At 49.3% G+C, this 27,346-nt stretch overlaps 1 protein-coding gene across 2 annotated transcripts; it reads right to left on the bottom strand.

Annotated features, from left to right (window-relative positions):
* Positions 1-453: 453 nt before the first annotated feature.
* DCTD (dCMP deaminase) lies at positions 454-27,346 on the bottom strand. Of its 2 annotated transcripts, XM_047091716.1 has the most exons (7): positions 27,278-27,346; positions 25,680-25,794; positions 25,150-25,285; positions 4,601-4,717; positions 3,229-3,325; positions 1,822-1,896; positions 454-1,123 (listed from the first exon to the last, which is right to left on the bottom strand). In XM_047091716.1, the coding sequence occupies exons 2-7, from the start codon at positions 25,785-25,787 to the stop codon at positions 910-912; spliced, it is 747 nt and encodes a 248-aa protein (XP_046947672.1). In that variant the 5' UTR covers positions 25,788-25,794; positions 27,278-27,346; the 3' UTR covers positions 454-909. The 2 variants fall into 2 exon arrangements, with proteins under 2 accessions (XP_046947672.1, XP_046947673.1); XM_047091717.1 differs by having other exon boundaries at positions 1,031-1,896.

Raw genomic sequence — 27,346 nt, 5'->3', positions numbered from 1 at the left:
GTGACATAAAAATTACACTCTTTGCTAACAGGGCTCACAACTCATAATGTACAGCCACCTACAAATCTAATATATTTTCTACCTTTAAGTATCTTCACTGATTTCTTTCTTCTACATACCTTTTGTTTTGTGCATTTTGGAGCCGAAGGCAAGTGGTTTGGGAGAGATAAGAGAAAAAAATGGAGGAGAGAAAAGAAGAGAGATTTAGAGAATAAGGTGAAGAAGACAGCAGGAGAAGGAGAGTGGGAAACAGAGGTGTCATGGGAGGGGGAAGCCTGGGGCCCATCGGATGGCCTGCGTGAGACGAGGGCACAGAGAGAGGTAAGTGAGCCTTTCTTAACACCTTCAACTTGGTCCATAAGGAAGGGTGTGTTTCACAGACAACACAGAAATGACAGAAACGGAGAGCTAAGGACACGATTACACTATAAAAACGAACATACTTCAGTGTGGTGGATTTTAATAAGATTTTAATAATATTGGTAAGGAGCCAAGTTACAAAGACGTCCTGGAATACAGAGTACAAAACCTCAGAGACAAAACAAAAACTCATGAGAACACAAGAGCGCTTGAAAACGGTAATAATCTCCAGGATAAAGAACCCATTTTTCTCAACAAAGCTACCAAGTGTGTTTAATAAAATCTAAAGCAGAGTAAAGACAAGGGGCACAGCCACGCCCCCAAGGCCAGCCACGCCCCCAAGGCCAGCCGCGCCCCCAAGGCCAGCCGCGCCCCCAAGGCCAGCCGCGCCCCCGAGTCTGGGAAGACACTGGGGAGGTGTGCTGCTGGAGGCGTGGCGGCCAGGAGCCAGGAGCACAGAGGAGCTCCCGTTACCAGCAGATCTGGACTATAAACCGACTGGAGGCAGGCTGGATTTCCTCCCATCTCACTTACAGGGTGGGAATTCATTTATTCCCCGGTTGGAGAGCAGCCTTGGCCATGAACCGTGTTGGCACGTGGGGGCGCAGCGACTCTTCCCACACGATGAAGGAAGCTGGTGCCCGCACCACCTCGGTCCCCGCAACCCTGATGCCCCAGCAGGCGCGGTCTCGGGGGCGAAGAGGGGAGACAGGCGGTCTCCTCCAGGAACAACTCGTTATTCAGAGAAGCTAATGTCAGAGCGCTGCGTGATGAACACACTGAAATTAAGAAACAAGAACAGGGGTCCCCACCCCCCCAAGAAGAATGTGCCATTACACTGCGGGCTGCAGGACAGCAGAAGCGGAGGAAGTGTCCCCCGCTCAGGTGTGCTCAGCATTTCTCAGGACAGATGTGCTATCCTGCCTAGGGTTTTTGGGTGGGTGGAGGGGGTTTCAACTCCCTGAAGCAAATCTTCCGCATTAGCTACCGTCATGTGGGTCCTATTTTTGTCTTTTTTTTTTTTTTTTTTCCCAAGGGCACTACATGTTCTGCTTCATTGGGGCCAGATGTTCAAGTCAGTGTGTCTGATCATCCTACCAGGAACACGACAACAATTATTTATTTGTCCTTCCAGCACCTGTAGCGGCGAGGACCAGCTGTGAAATGCAGGGGAGCCACCCGCGTCCTAAGCAAACCAGGACACGGAGCGGGAGGCCACTCCTGCCCTGTGCGACAGGCCATCTACATCTTTACTTTAAACCCTAAGTCAATAGTTGAAACAGATGCAGATTCCACGTGACAAGAGAGACAGGAAGATTTGAGGCTTTATATACTTTAGATGTCTACTTTTGCTGTACTGACCATTAAAAAGTTATGTGTAACTTCAAGATGAAAGGCATTAGCAGCTTCTTAGGAGAGGATAATCCCAATCTTTTGGAGATTTAATGAGATGTAACTCACTGAAGCTTCTGGCTCGGTCTGCTGTTAATTGAATCAAAGTCAATGACAATCTTGCTGCACTTTGGTGTGAATTTCCTAAACATAAGAAACAAAATATATAGAGATATTATCCAGTGAGTAGTTTAAAGCAATTTGTTTACTTTGGCTTAACCTACATTTTCTGTGGGGAGGAAAAAATTTCCCGGGATTTCACTTGATATCTTATCTCTATAGGAGCCAATTATAGTGCACCATACTGAGAGGGACACGAACCAGAAAAGACTAAGACAAAAAAAGGAATACATGGGGTGGCTCGGTCTGTGTGTTCTCCAGCCAGCGGAGTTCATGAATTATCAGGGAGTCAAAGGATTTCTAACAAGTTAGCTGCACAACATGACACCCGATTACTAGTTTTCCCACCAGATTTATCTTCCTTCCTAGGAAATTTCTGCAGCCAAGCTGGAATCGCTCAAAAGCAAAAAAAAACAAAACAAAACAAAAAAAAAGAGCAAATTTTCCTTTGCCTCTTGTACACAGCAAAAAACCCAGCCAGCTTTAGTGTGGAGTAATTTTTAAAGTCACATTTTAAAAATGCAGAAGTAAAATAAACCCGCTATATATTTTTACTCATTGATGTACCTTCTTAAAACAAACAGTTAACAGGACAGTATTTGCGGACTGGCTGTATTCTTTTAAAAACCAGTAAACAGTGAATATCTAATTATCATTATTATGCAAACAATCTGCATGTAAAGCCTCATAAGGCAAAGCAATTCAAGAGATCCGTCACATCTAACCTCTATCCCTGGTGATGAACAGAAGTACGTTACTAATTACAGCACCCCACTGCTGACCACCAATACTGCAAAGGAATTGCTTTGAAAGCTTTCAGTCTCAAACGAAGTTTCTTACCATGAATCGAAGGTGGTAGAACTTACCTGCAAGTAAACATACCTCCCAATCTTTGCCCAGCAAAGATAAGCATAAAGGTCGAAATAACTTCAAATCTCCATTTAAAATGTTGTTGTAAAAAGCATTTTTACATGGTGTTTCAACCTAGCGGGTTACTTGCGTCCTAAATTTTCAATGCCAGAGTTGTTACATTTGCAAACTTCACAGAAGTTTAACGTTAATATGGTAAAACTTGTGAAGTTAAATTTTCTCCCTACTAGGATAATTTTAGTCCAAACCCCAGAAAGCTACTAATATTTAAGGGCAAGATCATTCCTCAGATCATCGTCAGATACTTCTGTCACTGCTCTTAAAAATCTACCCCTAAAATAACGTTGGGATCCTTGGCCCATCGCACGTAAAACGAGGCTTCCAAGTGTGGAAGTCAGGCATCACAAGTAGAAATGAAACATCAGCGAGCTCAAATGTTTCTTCAGTAGGCCTTCGACGACCTTTACCCCAAGCCCTTCTGCTTACCTGAAGGCCACCCCAGCCATATCAAACAGGAGCCTCGCGGCTGTGGTCTCATCGCTATCGTGGTACTTATCAGATATGAAAATAACTTCTTTGATACCTTTGACACCGAAAGAAGCCCCATTAGTATATGCACAAATAGATACGGCAACAGAACGCAGACATATACCGAGCCCTGTCGTGTCTATGATTAATCACCTTTTCCCAGTGTGCTTACACACGGTGTCCAGTTACTGAAATACATATCGGCCACTTTCCAATACGGCAGACGATGTTATCTTTAACCTGCCCTCCAGTCTTTATAGATTTTTTTTTTTTTTTAACACGTGCAAAGTAAAAACACGTCAGGTAGTCGAGCCTTGATCCGATTAACAAAGTTTCTTTACTGCGGGCAAATACTCTTCAGGCGAAAGACAACTTCTGTCCGCTCAGGAGGCTGATGCAGGGGAGTGGACACGTTGGCGAAAATCAGAGGCAAGTGCCATCGTGGTTCCCAGAATGGTTCTGCAGACCAATTCCAGCCAGCTCCATGGACAGCAGATTTGTTTTCTTTTCCTGTCCCGCAGGGCAGGGCTAACTGGAGGGCACCTGATACACCACCCTGCTCCTCCTCCAGCCCCTGAAGGGACCCTGGGTACACGCTGGCGGAGGAAAACTCCACGACGTTCTTTAACAGGGGCCGGCCTCTGAGTCTGATATCACCAGACCTCTTCTCCTCAGAGACCCCCGGGCTCATGATGAACGGCCCCTTTAAACCACACATCTGGCTAACATGATAAGTCTTTAAATCTCAAGCTGAGAGCTTTATGGAGATAAAGTGTGGCTGAATCTTAGATGTGACAGTATGAAAAAGGTGAACTATTCAGAATACAATGGTGTAGATTTATGGTAACTGTAGCGTAAGGAAAACTTAAAGTAGTACCGTTCGAGTCTTATGACATTTATATGCGAAGATACGTTTAGGTCCTAAAACATCTACCATATATTAATACAAATTAAAATTGCATATGCAGCCTCCCAGCTGACCTTGCTTCTGACAGAAGTTCATTCCTCTCCCTCCCCCTAATCTATGCACAATATGTCAGAGAACGGTAAATTGACGGTAATTATATGCAACGCCGGTGTGGTTTTTTAGCAGCTTGCAGTTCAGGTTGCAAACTAAATTAAAAACATGCTAAGAATCGCAGAGGATACAATTAGTCTTAGAATACCTGGCACCGTTCAAAACCAAAACACAGGAAATACCTTGCAAAGTTGATAGTGCAATTAATTTCGGTCCAAACAATAACAAGTTAAGACCAAGCACTTTTGCAATGAGCCGCCGATGAGCGGGCAGCGACGCTAATGTGACAAATGGAACCCGCCCAGCTCCTACCTGCCTGGATGATGAGCTTAGCACATTCATTACAGGGAAACAAGGCAACGTACATAGTACAGCCTTTCACGTCGGCCGAGTTTTTGTTCATGATGGCATTCAGCTCGGCGTGGCACACTGCGGGTTCGAAAGAGAAAGAAAAGAAAAACAGCATAACTCACGAGGAACGTACCGACGCTGCCGAAGCATTCCACGCGCCCCTCTGAAGAAGACACATGGAACAGACTCGATTTTTAAAAAAGTGATTAGAAACGGAAAGTACCGAGAATACCAAATGAGGGCCGCGTGGTCTAACAGGTTGGCTTTTAGCAGTAAAACCGTTCAGGGGGAGCTGCAGCCCTGGGTCTGTAAGCACCTGGCGCGGCCAGGAGGGGCCAAGGTCAAGTATCTCCACCCACCCTAAGCACGGCAATAGCTCATGGCTCCACAAGACCCTGGGGTATGGAACTGCGCACATAAAACGGCTCATTTGTGCGTTGCTACTCACATGCAAGGATATTCGCGGTGGCCGTTAGGAGGGCAGGGTGCGATTTTAAGAGCAAGAGAACCAGGAAGTGAAGCTGAGTATTTCTATCCCGAGGGATCCGCTTCACCCCATGGATCTCGGCCCACATACACACAAGAAAAATGCCGGCAGACAACCAGCGGCTTTTCGTTTAGAAGGAAACATTCATCCACTTAATGAAACGTCAAGTTCTTGCCACACTGGCCCGTTCCGGCAGCGATCCCCAAACAGCGATCCCCACACGGGCCTGAGTTCAAGGGTGAAGGGAGCACCGCCTCTCCTCTCCCACACCTGGAAGCCCACCCATCTTCCCCAGCCGTTGGCCAGGTGCTCCCACCTCCTAAGCTTCAAGGTGCCCTCTCCTCAGGGGAGCTCTACTCCCAGCCCTGATTCTGTTTAGAATCCCCTGCCCGCTCAGTGAGGTGGCCGCTTTGCCCTCTTCTGTCGTTATTCAAGTTTCTGGGTGCATCGCTCAAAACTGTATCATAATCTGCAAACTCGTCGGCACTCGTCTGGGGTGTGTCCTGCCTGGGATGTGGATTTCTAAGAGAATCGCCCTCATGATTCTCATGTGCAGACACGTTTCAGAAACACTGCGTTGCAGAACCCTCTGGTAACTCCAAGGGGACTTAACACACACTAAGCACACAAGCGGTAAAATAAATGTCTGTTGAACAAATTAACGACAATCTGGCCGTGGTCCAAATCCTACAAAACTGCCAGAATTATAAATGTGGGGGCCCTCCAGGGGGGCCCCCACCTTCTCCAACCCACCAACCTTCTACACTTAACACCCTCTTCTGGGAGTACTGAAGCTTTAGATGAACAGCAGCCTAAGCTCGTGGCTCTTGTCCGCATTAGCTGTGACACACTCGGTCCCCGAATCGGTATTAATATGGCTCAGCCATATTAATTATTCTGGCTCAGCCAGGATACAGCCCCTGGCCCACCTTCCGCCCCGGGACCGCCCGCTTTTCAGGTACCGGTAGAATTGCAATGCCTGCCTGTGTCCCTGTGCTGCCACGACTCTGAATGCCACGACTGAGGGGGTCTTGGTCATATGTGTGGAAATGAACAGTTGCCGGGCATTGTAAGAAATTCTAAAAAAAAAAAACAAACTGCGCTTGATCAGATCACAGCCCATTGGAGAATAATCCCCGCCGGCCACAGAGGGACCTGGGCCACCATCCCCGAGATGCCACGAGAGAGAAAAGAAAGGCTCCCAGGCTCAGTGGCTATGAGGACACTGGCCTCAGAGAGTCCCCTTTTGGCCCCCATTTCCATCCCTGGTGACCGGGTCGTTCCCAGGCTGGGATTAACAACGGCTCCCTGTAAAAAACAATTAGATGTAATTGTTTCTTTTATTTCCCCCTCGAGGGCAGAGACCAGTCTTCTAGGTTCTTTGTAACTCCCCCAGAGTCCAATGCGGTGCCATGAACGTAATGGGTGTTAAATATTTACTGAATGAATAAAGGAGGAAATGCAGATTCCAATTATTGACAGTGACATTGGGAAATGCAGGAAGTCCTCTTAAATTCAAATATCAAAACTATGCTTTCCCATCTAATAAATATTTTTTGATGGTGCTGGTATTAATATTCAGAACTACAGAGTTTCCGAGTCTGTTAGGAAACACTATTCTAGTGCTTTCGTTTGAATCCCTAAAAATGGTCACAGTGACTCCAACTGTCTTCCTCTAATTCATCTGAGGCAGTTTGGGGACAAAATTTAACATCGTGTGGTCTGGATTCGTTAATGAAAATTACCATAGGAAACAGGTTCTCGGGGGCGGCCTCCGACATCCCCGTATAAAGGGTGGTCTACAGAAAGAATACACGGGGTCACAAACAGACTTCCTTTCTCTCAGCTACAAAATCACAAGAAGCGACATACAAAGCTTCTTGTTTGTTGGAGAGATGTGAGGTCTACTGGGCACTGTGACACTGAGGAGGCCCCCGAAAAGGGACCATCCCAAGTCCCCAAACCCGCGGATCCAAAACTGGACAAGACGAACGCAGAGCTCCAGTGTTCCATCCACACTTGACTTCTCTCGCTCATCCCTGTGCCCCCTCAACTTCGGTCCTGACAAATGCCCCCTCCAGCCTTCCCCCCAGAACCCCTGGCCCGCCAAACCTATCTGGTGAACACCAGCTTCCCAGGCTGAGGAGGGAAACCCCAGCCCAACCCTGCCCGGTGATTTGCAAACTCCTCACGTCTGTCTGTCTGAGACGCTTCTGGCCTGGCACTGGCCTCTGAGGTCCGCGCTCCACACGACCCCTGCGGCTCTGACGCTTGGCCTCCCGTCCAAAAGCGCCCTGCGTTTCCCTGCAAGACTGACCCATCGACGAGGCACCATCTGGCCAGGCCTCGGGCCCCCACCGCGTCCTCACTGAGGAACGGGCAGACTCACGTGACTGTCCGTCGGATTCGTTTACAGTAGGCCGGTCAGAGTGGGGTCTGAGGACTCCTTTCACCACCAAATGCCAGGTGACCCCCAAATCTGCCTCGGGCCACAAAGAGCAAGCTGGCCTGTGAAGGGCTGGCCCCAGGGCTCTGGCCAGCCTGACTGCAGGCTGAGAACCTTCCCTCTACTCTCCACCTCCCAGGCAGGGGTGGAGGAAGCGGGAGCTTTGCGGTCAGCACCAGGGTCAAGGCCCAGCTGCCCCTTGAAGCTGTGTGACCCTCACCGAGGCATGTGCGTGCCTTTGGCTGGCAGGAGGTCGCGACGCCGAGAAAGCGAACTGCCGAGGAACTAAATAAAAGCGAGTTTTGCAACACCAGGTAATCTAATTTTTGGCCGTTTGCTCTTGTGTCCAGTTTCCTCCCTCCATCCACTAGAACGGCTGGTTCTTCTCCAAGACAGGCTCTCGATGGCAAATCACGAGGCCCCGCTCCTGAGGCCCAACGGCCTCGTCCCCGCGCCGCGTCTCTCCGTTACAGCCGTGGCCTCGGTCTCCACTCTGACCGGGCCATCTTCTCAGCATTTTCCTTTCGAGATGAAACTGTCCTGTCTACAAGCACTAGGCTAATTCATTTTTAAAATTATCAGCTCTTGGGGTGGCTGGGTGGCTCAGTCGGTCAGGCATCCGACTGCGGCTCAGGTCATGATCTCGTGGTTTGTGAGTTCAAGACCCACATCGTGCTCTCTGCTGTCAGCACAGAGGCCGCTTCGGATCCCCTGTCCCCCCCCTTCTCTGCCCTTCCCCTGCTCTCGTGTGCACTCTCTCTTTCAAAATAAATAAACGTAAAAAAAATAATAATAAATAAAATAATCATCTCTTCACCCAGTAATGAACATAAGCTCGAGTTTGCACTAAATCAATCCTTTTCAAACTGTAGGTCAAGAAATAAGTTTACTGAGTTACAAACAGCTTTTTCATCCCTCTTTTTTTTTTTTAATTTTTTTTTTAATTTTTTTTTTAATGTTTATTTATTTTGGGGACAGAGAGAGACAGAGCATGAACGGGGGAGGGGCAGAGAGAGAGGGAGACACAGAATTGGAAACAGGCTCCAGGCTCCGAGCCGTCAGCCCAGAGCCTGACGCGGGGCTCGAACTCCCGGACCGCGAGATCGTGACCTGGCTGAAGTCGGACGCTTAACCGACTGAGCCACCCAGGCGCCCCTTCATCCCTCTTTTTAGTGAAATGTTTGAAAGCAGAAGAGATCTGAATGTGTCCATATGACAGAGGTTAAGTGCTGTTCCTAAAAACTGTTTCAGGTGTGTGTGTGTGTGTGTGTGTGTGTGTGTTTCAAGTGTGAGCTATGTGTGCTGGGTTGCCATGTAAAAAGTATGTAACTATGGAAACCTGCTGACCTCTGTAATATGTTAGTAACATTTACAATCATGGGGGGGGGGCGGTGGGAGCGGGAAAGGCCCTGATTTATAGAATCTGCTGATTTCGGGGGTGTGAATACTCCCACGTGGCCAATTTCAAGCTCCCGACAGACAGACAGTTGGGAAGATAGAGCGCTCAGATGAGCAGGGGAAGAGCCAGCTCCCACATACGCCCCCTGGACGGCCTTATCTTCACCAAAATGCAGTCTCCCTCTGGTTGCCATCTCCGGATGGGCCTGCTCGCCAGGCCCATGCTTACGGCCAGCTCTCCACTCGAAACCCCCTCGGGTGCGCACCAGGCCCTGTGGAGTCTCTTATGTTTCTGTGGGTCCTTTTCTTTCTCTTGTCTTTTGGGGCCTTTCCCAAGGTCCGGTCTTGCTCTTGGATTTTTTTCCTGTGGTCACTAAGAATCCATGCATTTGCAGATTCTCAGAGGGCGGATCTATCGGTTAATAGCCTAGAATCTGCATTTCCAACCCACCTTCTCTCGGGCCTTTGCCTCAGGTGTTCTGAGACTTCTCCGTAACTCTTCTCACTATGATAAACACTCCACAGATATCTGACAGCAATAAATGAAAGAATAAATCGATCTTTTCCCAGTGCCAGCATTTTTATTGTGTTGCCTGGGAATAACGACGTCAAGAGTTGCAGAGAGGTAAGAGCAAAAACCAACCAACCGGGAGAGGTTCTGTTCGTGACCTTGAGATGAACGTAGTTTTTATACTCATAGCAGGAATAGGACCAAGTATCCCAAACATACACAGGCACTAGGAGGTATTCCTAAGATAGCTCAATTGTCCAAAAAAAAAAAAAAAAAGGGGACAAATTTTCCAACTCTCTACCCAGAATTACTCATCTCTGACTCAGTTATAAGCAGAAGAAACCTCCAAGTACAAGTATATTTGATAAGCACAGAGGATGACACACAACCTTTCAATTATTCTCAACATTGTTGAAAAGGAAAAGAATCAAATGCTGGAAAATATCAGATTAATGCTTATAAAGTTCTTGATTGCCAGAAAGAGAACCTCTATTTCAGGTAATTATAAGACAATTCATATGCTGTGGTCTTTTTTTTTTTTTTTCTTTTCTATTACTAACTGTCAGAATTCAGAACTGCATTAACCTTGGACCACTGAGAAGAGATTGTATAATTAGAAAACTGTATTTTTCAAATTCCCTCTTCCTAGGGCTTGATTAATCCTCACTGTCTCATGTAGGCGGTTCTCTAGAAGTTTGACAAATTAACAGGATATATTCCATCCTGGCTCGATGTGAGAGACTCACCATTTTATAGATTTGACTTTCATCTCATGTGAGACTAAGACAATATCTGTTTTAGATGGCAGTATTATTAAGGTTACTTAAATAAGTGTAAAAAAAACCCCCACAAATAATGCTAACCAAAGGCTAACTGCTGCACAAACAGTTTAGCAGCACTAGTGTGGCCCTGGCCTCAGCTGCTCTCCGTGTGCTAGCAGGGCGTGAGGGGAAACGCTGGGCTGGACAGAGGTGGGAGTCGGGAAAACCAAGGTTCTCTTCCTGCTGAAGAAAGTCTCCAGGTTGGTTAAAACTCCTCATTTTCAGTGGTCCAGGTTGAAGCAGATGACTTGGTCGGGCCTGAAGGGTACTCTGGCAAGGCTGACCTAGAACGTGGGCTCCAGTAGGGGCGGGTCGGAGGTTCACACCGGGAACACCTGCTGCCCCTCGGCAGGTGCCCGTGGTGCCTTCCGCTGATGCTCTCCAGCATGCAATGCACGAGCCTCAGAAAGTCTCTGGGGAGCAGGGTGGGGGGGTGGGCGGGTCTGCCTCTGCCCTGACTGGGAGGGTGCTCGGGCGAGGCGGCCACTCACAGGACAAGCATGGGGCAGTTCGCTCACTGCCAGGACACAGGGTCAGGACTCAAGTGCCAAGACGCGTCTGCACGTGGCCTTCCAGGCTGAAAAGGTGGCAGGCTTCACCCTGCAATTAATAATTGACATAGGGGCACTGGGGCTGAGCGTCCGACCTTGGCTCAGGTCATGATCTTGCAGTTCGTGAGTTTGAGCCCCACGTCGTGCTCGCCGCTGTCAGCGCAGGGCCCGCTTCAGATCCTCTGTCCCCCGTTCTCTGCACCTCCCCCGCTAGCACGCTCTCAAAACTAAATAATAAACATTAAAAAAAAAAAAAATCATTGACATGAAATGGGGCACCCGAGTTCAAAGTTGACCTATGCGTTTTAAAAAATAACTCAATGTTGGGGCGCCTGGGTGCAGTCGGTTAAGCGTCCGACTTCAGCCAGGTCACGATCTCGCGGTCCGGGAGTTCGAGCCCCGCGTCAGGCTCTGGGCTGATGGCTCAGAGCCTGGAGCCTGTTTCCGATTCTGTGTCTCCCTCTCTCTTTGCCCCTCCCCCGTTCATGCTCTGTCTCTCTCTGTCCCAAAAATAAATAAACGTTGAAAAAAAAAAATTAAAAAAATAAATAAATAAATAACTCAATGTTAATTTTTACAAGATATTCCATTTCCATCCTGATGATGAAGCTGTCGTTATTTCTTGGGGCACCCAGGTGGCCCGGTCGGTTAAGCGTCCGACTTCGGTCATTTCACCGTTCGTGGGTTCGAGCCCCGCGTCGGGCTCTATGTGGACAGCTCGGAGCCTGGAGCCCGCTTCGGATTCTGTGTCTCCCTCTCTCTCTGCACCTCCCCCACTCGTGCTCTGTCTCTCTCTCAGGAATGAGTAAACATTAAAAAAAAATTTCTTTAAATCCTTTCTTGAAATGATGGTCTAAGTGTTTTTATTTCAGGGGTCCTATAGCTATCAGAGTCACTGAACCCCGGCACATCTCTCTGTCGGGGCTCAGGCGCCCTCTTCCCTGTGCTTGAAGCCCCACAGCTTTGAAAAGTCCACCGAGGGGTGTGGCATGTACATCCTCCTCTAACAGATCCATTTAGGGAACTGGGGCTTCTGGAGCTAAAATGGAATTTCAACTACTTATTTCTTAATTATTGAAAGATACCCTGACAGGGCCTCATACATCACTGCCAGCCTCCAAAGGACCCATCCTTCACATCAATAATTTAACAACAGAGTAGCCTCTACATTTAAGTACCCCCCCCAACCCACCCCCACCCCTACAATATCGCCCCCGAACGTTATCAAATGCTCACTATTACGGCTACCCCGAGATCCAAAGCGAGCATCCCAAGAATTTCGTGCCCAGGCAAGGTCAACTCTCTACCTTATCTCCCCTCCGTCAAGTTTCCACACCTGAAAAGTAGCGACCAGACTCAGTACGAGAGTGCCCGATGGACTGGGGACAGAGGTGGGGTGAGGAAGAGGGAGAAGCGAGTTAGAAGGCAGTTCATCAGTGCCTGAAGCCAGCCCCAACCACCCAGGCCCACCCACCGCTGGCCCACAGCCTTTCTGGTGAGTTCCGAAGCCCAGCTCGCTCTTCGGCCTCTCAGCCAGAACGCGGCCACCCCCAGCCGACGGAGCCTCCCTTTGTACCGGGAGGAAACAGTTTTAATCTGAAACCATGTGGTGTATGCATGTCGCGATGAGTTCTGGTCGCGGGCAGGGCACCCACGGGGCAGGGCACCCAGCCCCGGCCCCTGCGGAGCTCAGGCCCGGCCCGGCGGGGGACACCCAAGACACATACCCGAGCACCCAGCAAAAGGCTGCAGGCGCCACGGAAGGCGCACCGAAGAGGTCAAGTGGTGGGAACGGCCGGGAAACGAGGGGTTAAACCTGCAGGCTGGTCGGTAGACGGGGAACTGAATCTGCGGGGAACAGTGTTCCGTGGGGAAAAGTACCTGGCTTACGAATGGCATTTCAGAACAGAGTGGGTCTAAACCCTGGGACTGGCCTACACGGGTGGGTGTTCCAGTCCCGGCGTCGCTCAAGGACAAACAGGAGTAACAGTGGCCTCCTCCCGGTCTCCCAGGGTTACAACTAGACCCACGTGAGGAGAGCGGCAGGGAAAAGCTTTGGGAACTAAAAAGAGCGCTGCAAGCGAAGCCATGTGCCCCAGAGGCAGAACTGGGCCTGTTTCCTGAGGAGGGACGGCCTCAACCCTGGCTGGTCCCCACTGATGAAGATGCGTGGGCGTCAGGTCCCCGGAGGAGGGTCTTCCGGAGCGGAGGTGACAGGTGATGGGTGACAGGTGACAGCCCGCGTGCCTCACCTGACCACGCCCCAGCTGTTCCACTCCGTGTGCTTAGACGCAAACACCACTGCCCCCTGCACCCCCCCTCCCCCCGCCGCGCAGTGGAACGGGGCCTCACAACCTTCTGGCTTTGAGGGACACACGATTCGAGCAGAGAGACGTTCATTATTCCAGCGTGAAGTCTGAGGGTGGGAAAAGGGCAGGTAACAGCGACAGCCCCGAGCCTGGAAAACGTCCCGAGTCTGTTCTGCTAGGCCCGTGCCCAGAGGAGGTCTCGGCCAGAGGAAAGGAATTCTGGCCGAGAAGACGGACGTCAGTCACTCACTTAGAAGGTGGCCAAGTCCTCGGGCGTCCGGTGTCCCGGTCCTAGAGCCGTGTTTACACCCATCCCCGCCGGCACACCTCCTGGGGCTGGACCCGAGGCACCCGGTTCTTGGAGCCGTCGGCAGCCTCTGCCGTCCCCTCGCCTCCTCCCTGCACGTCCCCTCGGCCACTCCTCACGCGCTGCCTCCCCCACCTGCTCGTTCTGGGTCCCTACACCTCTTGTGGAGCCTCAGCCTCCCGGCCTGTGAAATGGACAGCAAAAGGCCCGGCATCGCAAGGACGAGCGTCTGTGAAGAGCACAGCACAGAACCTCTCCGTCCCCGGGCTGCTCAGCTCGGAGATGGAGAACGGACGTTCCTCCCTCTCTGTCTCTCCTACTCTGATCCCCATCCCCTGCCTCCGTCCTCGTCCTCGCTGCCTCTCGCCAAGGCTGTTGGCAGCAACTCATGGCACCCAGGGGAGCCACTTAGCCCCAACGGTAGTGCTTAGGGCTAAAGAGAGTTCTGACTGTGGTGTTTCCATTATTGACAATAAAGCCCCCAGAACTCTAATTACATCGCTTCCCCATGTGCTAAGGGCACACAATCAGGTCAGAGGGAGGAGGGTGTGGAAATGCTGCAGTCCATCGGTGGGTAAGCCAGGCCAGCTCCCTTCCTGCGGTTCATGCGAAATACATGTTTGAGGCCTAAAAGCTACTGAAGAACATGAATAGGAACAGACCGCTAATCGCTGCTTGACAGCTTTGTAATGCAAATACGCGCCGCGAAAATCCAAAGCCTCCCTCTTGCATTAATGGCTTTCAAAGGGTAAACCGGGACTGAGCAATGAGCACTGGAATAGGAGTCAGGATGTGTGTGTTCTAATTAATTCCAGCTCTACAAGGCCCGCCTCAGGCAACTCACTGATGCTGTTTCGGCGTGCAGAAAATGGGGCTGAGCCGACCTGACTCAGGCTTCTGAGATGAGACACGAGCTGGAGACCCTGCCCTACTTTCCCTACTCTGCGCTCCGCACCGCATTCTTTTCCCTCTCCCCCCAGCGTCCAAGCCCGAACCCGCTCACCCCTCTCCTCCCTCCTTGCGGCTGATAACCTTGCCGCGTCCTTCACGGAGCTGGGACTGATCACACTGCCACCTGCCACCCACGGACCTCTGTCAGCTGCCCCGCTCGGTGTCCCTCTTCTGTCGCTCATCAGTGTGCCCGCAATCTCTCTCGGCTGAACCAGCCCACGTGCGTGCTGCAAAAACTAACAAGACCCAGGCCCTCCCCTCGTAGAAACCCTTCTCTTGGCCCCATCTCCCATGCGGCTGCCACTCTAACGTCTTTTTTTTATGTTCTTATTTATTTATTGTGAGAGAGAGAGAGAGAGAGAGGCAAGGAGGGGCAGAGAGAGATGGACAGAGAGAATCCTGCACTGACAGAGCGGAGCCCGACACGGGGCTCGATCCCACGAACCGTGAGATCATGACCTGAGCTGAAACCAAGAGTCGGATGCTTAACTGACCACTGAGCCACGCAGGCGTCCCAAACATCCTGCTTTCTTAACAACCATCCCAACCCCCTCTCCATACAGGGTCCTGCTTTCCTCACCTGCTTTTCTTCCTTCAACAGGCCGTCACCTCCCATCCCCACCACTCCGTCAGCACTGCTCTCTCCAATAAGACCTGTGTGTCGCCGACCCCCGAGGACGTTTGTTAGTCTTCAACGCACAGCTCCCTCCTCCTTAGCGGGGGGGCTCCGAGCGATCCCTGTGAGCAGGCTCCTTCCCCCACTCCTCCACCCACCCTCGTAGTGTTGCAGTTCTGAGACCAGCCCCGGGTCCAGCCTCTGCACACGCTCCCTACGTGTGCTCACGCATTTCCATGGCACAGTGTCACCCGAATGCCACACATGCCCACACTGACGTCTCGGACCGAGACCTCCGTCCCCACTCACACCCCCAACTGACACTTCTACTGGGAGGTCTCACAGACACCTCAAACTTCAGGGGCCAAAGCTTCCCCCAAACCTAGGCGCTCAGGCTAGGACTGCCCGGGGGAGTCAGACTCCCTCTCTGAGCCCCGTGTCACCCAGCCCTCTTGATGCTGCCTCCATTTCTCTCCATCTCCTATCCCCCGGACCACCCACAGGTCCCCCCCACACCAGCTTCATCTTGTAAGTCCAAACTCCTTACCTCCGCCCCCTGCCGGCCCCCAACCTCGCCTCCGTACTCCGTGTGGCCCAAATTCTTTCCCTCCCACAGAAAGTTCCAAGCGCCCTCCTGCCCTCTCGCAGCGAATGTCCTTCCCAGCCCCAAACACTGACCAGCCAACCCTGACCTCCGGGAACCCATCGAATCCTTCAGCTCTCAGCCTAAAGGTCACTTCCTCAGAAAGGAATAAGCAACAGCATCTGTTTATTTCATTAACGTCTACCTCCAGGCAACTCCTTGAAAGTCTGCCAAGTCCTTGAAAACAGACCTTGTACGTTTTTATTTGCTAGCGCGGGGTGCTGGCATGGAATGTGCGGAGAGGATGCCGGGCCACAGGTCAACGTCCTCTGAAAAATGTATTGTGATATAAAATATACTCGTGACTTTTGGGCGCCTGGGTGGCTCGGTCGAGTGAGCGTCCGACTTCGTCTCAGGTTCATGATCTCACGGTTTGTGGGTTCGAGCCCCACATGGAGCTCGCTGCTGTCAGCACAGATCCTCTGCCCCCCTCTCTTTCTGCCCCTTCCCTGCTCGTGCACTCTCTATCAAAAATAAATGTTTAGAAAAATAAATAAAATATAGTCATGATTTTTAAAACGGAAACAAGTGACTGGAGAACTCCCCCATCACCAACAGACAACTCAAACCAACAGAAGAATGGATGATTCCTTAGTATTTATTTCAGCTCCTAGAAAGTTGTAACTCGCTCGCATAAGGAAGAAGGACAGTGAGAGATTCTGCTTCCCTTTTCCACCTAAACCCAAAATTAATGGCATTCTGAACAAAGTCTTTTAATTGCAGAATTAAAAAATTCATGCTCAGTTATCATATTCAATATTTTAAATTTACTGTGGCATCTATCATTTGGAAGAAGCACAGAGACAAAATTCACACCTCCGCTAAGTGGCCGGGACGACCCTCCAGAGAGTGAGCTGAGGGGAGAGTGTGTAGGCCCTCCCGTCTCCACTGCCTTGCTCTCACCAAGACTCTGCATTTATCACGGGATTTCCCGATGCCAGGCAAGCACCCACGTTTCAGTAAACGTGGTCGCACAGACTCACAGAAGGACTTCTGAAGTCCTTCCCTTCCATCTGGTCTAAGACTAACCTCTTCTCTCCTACAGTTCTGTACCTGCCTCCTCTCTTCATCTATTTTCCTGCACTTCGATGTGGGGTCCTTTTCTTCACTGCTTATCTTCCAACCTTTCTTCATCCAATGTCTTTGAATCTCCAGGTTTGTGGGGTAACCTATACTCTTCGACTGCCCCCTCCTGCTTGTGCGTCCTGTCTTGTCCCATGTCGATTCATCTTAGGACTGGAGCAGATTTCCAATCGCTGGAGGGAGAGAGTGAATAAAGCCTGTTTCTCTCCTTATTAATTTGTCCCAACACATGATGTATATTCTCTCCATGTCACGGCCTCCAGAAGTGTTTTACACATCTGCAGCTTTCCCCCAGTATGGCTTCAGAACCCCCTGGGACCCCGTGAGCAGAGAAATGGCACTCTAATCCAATGTGATCCAAGCTGTATTGCTGAATTTTTCCTTAGAATTCTAGCACTGAAGGGGTCCTCAGTGATCATTTGTTTCATAAAGATACTGAGAAATAAACAGCAAATAATATAGTAACATCCCCACAATCACTGGGTATAAACATACCACACCTAGAACCTAAGTTCCAGAAGCCTTGTCCAGGATCCTTCCCCTTGAATCTGACAACTGCTGCTTTAAGCACAGTGGGGACTTTCTCAGCTAATATGCGTATTAAAGACAAATATAATTGGGGCGCCTGGGTGGCTCAGTTGGCTAAACTTCGGCTCAGCTCAGGTCATGATCTCACGGTTTGTGGGCTCGAGCCCCACGTCAGGCTCTGTGCTGACAGCTCGGAGCCTGGAGCCTGCTTCGGATTCTGTGCCTCCCTCTCTCTCTACCCCTCCCCACTGTCTCTCTCTCTCAAAAATAAACATTAAAAAAAAAAAATTGTAAAGACATATATCATCTCATCCAAATATAAAACAAAAGTCCTACAAAGTAAATGTGAAAAGCAATACAAATATCCGCAAAAAATCTCTAGGAACCAGGTTTTACTGCATATTTCATTTTGGTACCAGTATCAACAGGGTATAGGAAAGAGAGATTCTTGATGAAAAAAATTCAAAATAAAATAACACCTTAGTAATTCAGAGCGATTTCAGAGAAGATCAGCCCAAATCAGCAAAACAATAAAGAACAGATCAAGAGAATAAAGACTAAGGCAGCTCATCATTGTCAGGTCCCCCCTGGAACCCCACTGCATGGTGGCCCAAAGTTCTAGACAAAGACTTATCGGAATTAAAAAATTTGAAAAAGTTATATTTATCACAAGGAATAACGGCGGGGGCGGGGGGTGTGGGGGGGCGCCTGGGTGGCTCAGTCGGTTAAGCATCTGACGTCAGCCTGCAGTTTCTGAGTCTGAGTCCCGCATCCGGCTCTGTGCTGACAGCTCAGAGCCTGGAGCCTGCTTCAGATTCTGTGTCTCCCTCTCTCTCGGTACCCCCCCCCCACCCTGCCATTCATGCTCGTTGCTCTCTCAAAAATAAATAAACATTAAAAGAAAATTAAAAACAACAACAAAAAAGGAATATCCACTTGCACTCAATTAATGTGCCCACATATGTAAAAATCTAAAACAGATTGAAGGTGACCCTGAAATTTTATCGGTACTATTAAATTTCCCAACAAACCGTTTATTTTGAGCAACGGTACAAAGATAAAACTTCAGCCCACTTCCCGTTCGTTAACTTGGAAATCACTACCCTTGGATTATTTAAGGTTTGAATACAAATTTCCAGGAGGTAAACTGGTTCTTTGTAAAACGAAAGACAAACGCCGTGTATTTTTATGAGAAGGTTGGATGCCCAGAGATGAGCATTTTAGCTTTTCTTGCATATGCTTCTCAGGACTTAACCTCTTCTTATCTATACATGCTTTGTAGATATTCCTAGTGAAAATAATAATCTCGAGCTCTTCAAAAACAATTAGCCACGAATCTATAGATTAAAACACGCAGATAAATGGGCTTCCAGCTGGCTCAGTTGGAGCACACAACTCGATCTAGGGGTCGTGAGTGGGAGCCCCACATTGGGCGTAGAGATTACTTTAAAAAAAATAAATAAATAAAATACATAGACAAAAATCTAATAAACTAACCCCCCAAAATCATGATTTATTCTTAAGACCATTTATAAACAGCTACACCTGAACGTGAAATACGCTTCCATCAAGCTGATTAATTTCCAGGGGGAGCCTCCGACATTAGCCGTTATATTTCTACGATTTGTCTCAAGCATCACACAATGAAACCTGAGTTGGCCCCTTGATTCATAAAAACAATCTACTTTATTTCTTTCTGGGGTACAGTCGCTCAAAGGTTTCCCGTTGGCTATTCGTTATTTGGTACAAAAGGTCCTCCCGGAGCCCACCGTCAGGGCCACGGCTGCGAAAAGGCCGAGCAGGGGAGGGGCGGTGGAAAGCCGCGACGTGAAATTAGAATTCTGTAGGAAACGAAACAGCAACTCATCAAACCCACGGATCTGCCTAACAAAACCGGAGGGCGTTCAATTTCAGCCGGCTGAAGGAACAAATTTGATCTTAATTACGAAGAAGCTCTTACAAGTTTTGAGGAAGTCACAGCTTAAGAAGGATCAGCCGCCTAACTTCTTGATAAATTAGTTTCTCAGGACTAACCTTTTGGATGCCGAAGAAATACATCACACGCGTGGCAGTCAGGAAAATGTCAGTGTTCAAGGGGGTAAGGTAAATGGCTAAGTAATCACCGAAATGACATCTCTGCATGCTTAACAATATGCTAAATCTGAAAAGTAAAGACTAAATTTAAATATAAAATTTAAAGAAGCTCCACCATGCACTGGCAAAACCGATCAAAGTTGCCGTGCTGAACAATGCCTTTAATTAACTCCAGCATGATATCCTCTTCTGACAGCTCAGATATCCTCTTCTGAGTTTTCCTACGGAAATATGAATGGACCCTGGAAGGAGCCCCACGTCTCCCATTTCTGCCTGATGCACCTCGAGTGTGGCCACCACCCACTCTGGGCACATCCGAACCATGGTCGCCTCCATGATGAGCAAGTGGGATGCGGCAGGCAGAGCGATCCTGGCTTCTCGATCGATTGGGACAGAAGAGGCGGCCAGGCGGAGAGGCAATCTTACCCGCACACTCCTTACCAACAGGAAACGACATAACAGTAAAACACAGGCGAGCTGGATGAGCACTGGAACTACTATTGAAAATGGGAAGCCTGGTTTTTCTTTGAACTGTTTATTTATTTATTTTGAGAGAGAGAAACCCAGAGTGAGCAAGCGGGGAAGGGGCAGAGAGAGAGACAGACAGAGAATCCCAAGCAGGCTCTGCACCGTCAGCACAGAGCCCGATGTGGGGCTCAATCTCACGAACCACGAAAGCACAACACTCAACCAACTGAGCCCCCCGGGCGCCCCCCCAAACGGGAGGTTTTTAACAACGGCTCTCAAGGATGAAAGCTGTTGATTCCACTCTCTGGTCTGTAAACTGTCATCAAAATCCATTACGAAATCCCAAGGAAAGTGTGCTATCTGCATTACCATGGGTTATTTTACCTCCATTTTATAAAATTGGTATTTTGATCAAATGTGCTTGGTTCTAATGAATTTCACGAAGAGAAAGGAACTAAAAATGTCAGCTGAATACTTCATCCTAGGTTTAGCAACCACCCCCTCCTAAAAATAAAAATCTTCCAAAGCTTTTTTATATGGTTAAATTAGATAAATCTGCTGCTTCCCGGTTTTTTTAATTGTCACTCGTGCGAAAAGGTGTCCCTTTTCGCGCCGGCTTCTTCCTGCCGCTTAATGTTACTGACATCACACTACCTTTTGGGTTTTTCAGGAAAAGAATGAGATAAAAGCAGTTTCCGTGGCAGGGGGAATCTTCATTTTCCATATTAACACTACATTATAATCAAATAGTTTCGTGACGTTTTGATCCTGAGGTTGGAAGAACAAAAACACCCCTTAAAAATGCCTCTCCGGAGACACAGCCCGGAAAACGCTCCATCCTTCTGTTACAAGCATTCTGCTCTTCCCTCCTTTCCACAAAGGGTCAATCAAGACTAACGGCTTCTAAACTTCCAGAATTAATAAGGACAATTAAGTTGTATACATTCTTGGTCAACCCAAGCTCCCCTTCGGAGAAATGTTAAAGCAAACCATGTACCTTCTGCCTCATGCTAAGCGCAGGCCGCCACCACCTGAGCTCTCGATCTCTACTCGCCTGAGCCTCCGCGCACTCAAGTGCATAGTGAAAAGGAGAGAACGGGTGATCCACTGTGTTCTGACCGAAGCAACATTTCAGAAGAGCTGAATTCCTGGGCCCCACAGAAGAGACAGCTGGGTAGCAAAGAGCATTGACCTCAGGATGTCTCCCTGTCTGTGTGGCATTACAGAGGTGATTTACATTTCTGGGCCTTTCTTTTCCAATCCACACAAGACATTAGGTTTAGACTCTGTGGGCACAGGAGTCCAAAGCACTCCCCAGCTTCTGCAAAGGGTCCAAGTATGTTCCACAGACAGCAGAAACATCACATGTAGCACACACATACGCTTTTTCCAAACGCACACAAATGCTGTTTAATAAAGTACAGAGTAAGGCAAAGTGTTACTGGTATCGAGTAGCTTTTGTTATCCATGGATTTTCTTACCCAAAAGATGTTAATGATCTCACTTATGTGTGGAATCTTAAAAAAAAAAAAAAAAAAAAGCTCACCGATGCAGAGAACAGATTGGTGGTTGCCAAAGGTAGGAATGGATGAAACAGGTGAAGGGGGCGTGGTCAAAAGGTACAAATTCCAATTATAAAATAAGTAAGCCCTGGAAAATGTAATGTAGAGCATGGTGACTACAGTAACAGTGTGTTTCATATTTGAAGGTTGCCAGAAAGATCTTAAAAGTTCTCATCGCACACACAAATTTTTTGTAACGATGTAAGGCGATGGATGTTAATGGGACTTACTGTGGGAATTGCTCGGCCGTGCATACAATTATCAACAAATCATTGTATCGTGCACCTGAACTCTACTATAACGTTATACGTCAAATATGCCTCGGTAACAAAGAAAGATAGGGATAGTTTAACTAGCATTATACAGGGGTCCTGGAAGTTCTGTTGACATTTAAAACAGGGTCCTCATATATTGAAAAGAATTAGGAAATCACTGGTCTAGAACTTTGGATGATCTCTAAAGCTCCTTTACAGGAATTAGCACATAATCTATCTTTCTCAGAGAGCGGGTCAGCCACTATTAATAGTGGTGAGGAAAGAAAGGGTTAAGCCGACTAATTCCAGACATTGTCACTTGATTTCAAAATCAATTGAAGTCTTAAAACGGAAGGAAAGGGGCGCCTGGGTGGCGCAGTCGGTTAAGCGTCCGACTTCAGCCAGGTCACGATCTCGCGGTCCGTGAGTTCGAGCCCCGCGTCGGGCTCTGGGCTGATGGCTCAGAGCCTGGAGCCTGTTTCCGATTCTGTGTCTCCCTCTCTCTCTGCCCCTCCCCCGTTCATGCTCTGTCTCTCTCTGTCCCAAAAATAAAATAAAAAAACGTTGAAAAAAAAAAAAAAGGAAGGAAAAAAAAGAACTTGCGTTTTGGTCAATTATCACCAAACGTTTCTATTACACCCAAGGCTATCCAAACATGTATTTCTCTGAGGCCTGAAACCCCTTGAAAAAAAAACAAGTCTGAGCACCCAGTTCATAGCCAGCCAGCACTATTTAGACTTAAAGCCCATCTTTCCGTGTATTATGATGGTAGTAATACCAAATGCCTTTTAAAAACCATTTAATACCTTCTATGACTTTTACGGCACATCAAATTACAAGCCTACTCTTGTGAAAGGAAGTTGTCTACATCCTCGCATAACCACGTGTCAAATGAATAATTGAGAAACAAGGGCAAAGAGCTTTGAAAACCTAGAGGTATCATATGGATAGTAAAAAAAAATAATGCAGACAGACGACCTCCGCCCTGAAATTCAGCAACTATTCAATAAAAATTACAAAAGAAAAAAATCAGTGAAGTTGGACAAATCCCTATGTTGATTTTTTTTTTCATTCCTTCTAGAAAGGAGCTCTGAAAGGTACGGTCTCCAAGTTAGACAAAAGGCAGCGAGCGTCTAAGAACAAATACAATCGGCTACTTGAGAGGTTTCTGACCACTGGGAAGTGAGGGGCTGCAAACGTAGGCAAAGCTTTGGGCTTCTGGGTCACTGCCACAAATCTGCCGGGGCTCACAGGGACTCAAGAAGGCACAGGTCCTGAGGGAGAGCAGCTCAGGAACCAAGCAGGACCCGCCTACGCCTACGCCTACCCACCTTTCTACAAGCCACCTCCTTGCGACAGACTGACACCTAAGAATTCCCCCATTCTGGGGCACCTGGGTGGCTCAGTCGGTTAAATGTCCGACTTCGGTTCAGGTCATGATCTCGCGGTCCATGGGTTCGAGCCCCGCGTCGGGCTCTGTGCTGACCGCTCAGAGCCTGGAGCCTGCTTCGGATTCTGTGTCTCCCTCTCTCTCTGACCCTCCCCCGTTCATGCTCTGTCTCTCTGTGTCTCAAAAATAAATAAACGTTAAAAAAAAATTTTTTTTAAAAGAATTCCCCCATCCGGCAGGAGGACCGAGGCTTCACTGTGTGGACTGGGTGACATAGTCACTGTGCTCGTCATGTTTCAGCGCAGACCTTGAACACATAGACCTTTTTCACTTTTGCAGTTTTTTTAAATGTTTTTGTTTATTCATTTTTTTGAGAATGAGAGAGTGTGAGCAGGGAAGGGGCAGAGAGAGATGGAGACACAGAATCCAAAGCAGCTCCAGGCTCTGAGGTGTCAGCACAGAACCCGACGCGGGGCTCGAACCCACAGACTGTGAGATCATGACCTGAGCCGAAGTCGGCCGCTTAACCGACTGAGCCACCCCAGCGCCCCACAGTTTTACGGTTTTTACGTGGGACGTTGAACTGTACTCTGAAAAATTACCATCACGTGTTACCTACAAACAGCTGATCACTTCCCTTCTCTCTTACCATCGAAAGCTTACAGAACCAAAATCAGGATAACAAAAAGTTTCTCAAATACGTTAGCACATTTATCTTTTCACTAGAGCTCCACTCAGCTACAGAGCTAAGGCTGAGAAAACAGGTTTACTACCTTCCTGGGTCCGGGACCCTCCTCTCCTCCAGGGCTGGAGTGAGAAGGACAGACTGACTATAAATCCCCCAATCACTCAACTGTGTTTCATTCCTGGAAAACCCTGACTGCTTTGCAGCCCCCCACCCCCACCCTACCCTCATTCCTCTGTCCCTTCCCCACCTCCAGTCACATTCTTTCTTTTTCTTTGGAAAACAGAACAGTTGCCCTGAAGCAATTTAAAAAGAAACTCAGGGGGCTTATTTAACGTGACTCAGGTCCAGGAATATTCGTAAAAATATATAAATGAGGCTAATGTAGACTTAGAATTCTTCATGAGAAAACCCCAGAGGACAGCCTACTATGGACAAATCAACAAAGCAGAAAGGTCTTACATTATTCCTCGACGCGGGTTTCCTACAGGCACAAGCTTTCCCATTTGAATGGCCTGAGTCTACTTTCCTCCCAACCAAGGTGGTGGGTTCCCTTCCAGACATAAACACAGGTCCTCATATTACGAAAAATCAGCAACCAGCGTTCGCAGCCCGATTCGCCTCTCGTATAGCATTGGTTGTCCGGGGAATGAAAGGAAAAGCGAGTGAGGCTGTGGCCTGTTCCCGCCCCCCCCCCCCCCCAATCTCGAAAGTGGTTCTCCTTGGGGCTCAGATACGCAACAAATTACAAGAAGCACCCTTCCCTAATTGAAAGATGAACACCAGAGCTGGCCAGGCCATGTGGTTCCACACGTCTGGCCTGTGGTCCACCCTGGGAATATAAAGCCCCCAGAACAGGAAGAAGAGACGGCATCATCCATTTCCTGATGCCCCGCTCACAGTCATTTCCTACTTCCCAGAGATGAGCTTGAGGTTTCCTCCACAGGCAGAGGGGCTGAACGAACCTGCTTCTCCTCAGAGCAAAGCCCTCGCCAGACCTTGGTCAGGTGGCTTTGCTTCCAAGCAGCCAGGAAAGCATGGGCAGGGCCAGCGTGCACATCCCTCAGCTACCTCTCCCGGGGGCTGTGGCCCTCTGCAGAAGCCCACCATCCACGCTCGGGTGTCGCCCAGCCTGGCGGGCTGCCAGCGAAACATACCAGGCCGGCCACAGACAACAGATCCCTGGACCTCAGGGCCAGGCCGTGTACAGACCACTAACAGGCCCCCATGCACTGACTCTTTGGAACGTAAGGGTCGGGGGCAGGAAACGGAGGTGGTTCAACAGGATTCTTCTTCCGTCCAGCTGCTGATGACTGAAAAGAGATGATACTTTCTGACCAACTGTCTTAGCTGAGCACCACCAAGGCTATGGCACCAAACAGAAGGAAACCCAAGGCAGGCCTTACCGTAAGGGTACTTGGTATCCAGCTTTCTCTCTGCCGTCCTTCTCCAAGGCAACACGTCATCGCTGCACCCATTTGGCATTCCATTATACCCGATGCCGACAATCTTGTTCTCTGCGTTCACGATGCAGGCTCCGACCTACAGGGAAACGTGTCCAGACACTGGTGACGTCAAGTGGCCTGTCGGCCCCTGGACGGGCAGTAAATGAAACCACAAGCTTGCAGAGCTCCAAAGCGAGCATGCGGCTTCCGGCAGTGTGGTAAGAGCTCTCTCTATCTCCTTGCTCGCTTTCTCTGGAAGCTCCCATAAGCCCCAGGAAGCACCCCCTAACCCCAGAGTGGGCGCAAGAGGCGGTGAATGATGGAATGTGAAACATGAACGCACCCAGGGAGGCAGCACAGGAGACAGACTTCCTCTGCCTTTCAGGCGACAGGCATCCGTGGAGTCTTTCTTTTCCTTTCGTAATGTGTTCGATTTGCAGGGATCTCTGTGCCAGTGAGGGTCCAAACATTCTCCCAGAACACTCACTTACCTGCGAATTTGGATCTTTGCTTCTCTGTGCCGATAAGAAGGCCACTGCCATGAAATACTCAGGCCATTCCAGGTAGTCATCACGTTTCCTGCAGGGAACTTCACTCATGCTGGGTCTAGACGGAAAACAACAGTTGAGAAAAGCATTTTGGCAAATCTGCTTTCCAGTTCAACGCGACCACATTTAAACTTTGGGTCTGCAAAGTTAGACAATTTCAGTTACAATCAGAAATCACGGATCATGGGACCGCAGACAGTGTCGGGCCTTAAGAAAAAAATAAATTAGGTTACTATTTCGGAAGTTTGGATTCACGCCTAGTTTCACATTCCCAAATATTACACCTAGTCACTGCTTTCTCATAGGATCGTTTTCCACTTAGTACAAATGCCTGCCCCCACAACTTGTTCTCTCCCCGATGAAACAGAGCCAGCACAAGAGAATGGGAGGGAGAAAGGAGAACATTTATTGATCACCTAATATATTTCAAATACTGTGAAAGTCAGACACATCATCTTACTCACGCCTCATTCTAGCAAAGGCAGTAACATCCCATGTTACAGACAGGCAAGAGAACTTATCCTAAATCACATAGGATTATTATCCATGCCTGTCAAATCCCACGGGAGCTGTCCCAGCTCTGATATTAACCGGATTAATTCGTCCCTTTTCTTTTCCCTTGGTTTCCCCAGCTGAAACAGAAGTTATCAACCCTGAGTACCGAATCAAATGAGGAGAAACTGACAAGTGTCGAGCCCTATGACTAAGGCAAAGTTTTAGTAACAGGGGCTCTACTCAATCCGGGCCAGGCACAAGCTGTTCTCCAACAGGCCTCCAACAGGGGGCCTAAAACTTCCAGTAAGGGGTGGGGTGCTTTCAAGGGAGACCAAACAGGGCAAGGAAGGAGGGCAACTCAAGAAGTGAGAAGTCTTGAGCAAGCCTAGGCGTCTGGGCTGAAGGAAGCCGGGAATTTCCCTGTATCTGGGCGGGGCGGCGCGGCAGTGCCTAAGACTGGGAACCATGATTATCCCGATGATGTTGCCCAAATTCCGAGAAGGCTGTAAACCCTCTCGACACCGAGCGACGCTGGACCGCGCCGGTTTACCGCCGGCCTTAAGGGTTAGCATCCATAACCGCCGCAGGGTGGGTACCAGATCGGTGCCAGCCTAACAGGAGGTGGGAGGGGCAGCAGAGGCGAGGGACGGGAACGTAGTAGCCCCGGGCGCTTGCCCCGGGTCGGCTGTGACGCTCACTGGAGCCCCGGAATCCAGCTGCGGAAACACGAGGGACGCCACTCCAGGGCCGGGAGGAACTCCCGCTCCCCCGCGCACCACCACTCCCAGATTCCGTTCCCGGACGGAAAGCAGGCGCCCCCCACCCCCTCGCCATGTGGGCGCAGGAAGTGACTGCCAGTCTCGGCCTCCCAGTACCACCCTCCCTCGGTTTCCTGGAAGGAGAAAGCTGTCGAGCCCTCCCGGCCCGCACCCGCATGAGGTGCACCCGGGAGCCGGGATAACCTCAGGGCTCCCCGCCCCGAGCCCCGGCCGCGAGTCCCCCACCCCCGCGCCCCGGCCGCGCCGCGTGGCGCGCAGGCCGCGTACCCGCAGGGCTGCCCCCGCCGGTCCTCCGCTCCGGGTCCGCGAACGCAGGCCACCGCCGCCGCCGCCGCC

This window comes from Lynx rufus, unplaced genomic scaffold (assembly GCF_022079265.1).
Source record: "Lynx rufus isolate CCGP_SWC_20201006 ecotype Redwood Valley unplaced genomic scaffold, mLynRuf1.p SCAF_3, whole genome shotgun sequence".
Taxonomy (NCBI): Eukaryota; Metazoa; Chordata; class Mammalia; order Carnivora; family Felidae; genus Lynx; species Lynx rufus.
Note: the sequence above shows the minus strand (reverse complement) of the source record. Positions and strands in the feature narration are given on the sequence as shown.

Coding starts and splice junctions, on each gene's coding strand:
- DCTD (XM_047091716.1), bottom strand. CDS start 25,787: ATGAGTGAAGTTCCCTGCAGGAAACGTGATGACTACCTGGAATGGCCT. Junction 3,326..4,600: donor TAAGCTCATCATCCAGGCAG/GTAGGAGCTGGG, acceptor TCGGTGTCAAAG/GTATCAAAGAAGTTATTTTC. Junction 1,897..3,228: donor ATGGCTGGGGTGGCCTTCAG/GTAAGCAGAAGG, acceptor TCTTATGTTTAG/GAAATTCACACCAAAGTGCA.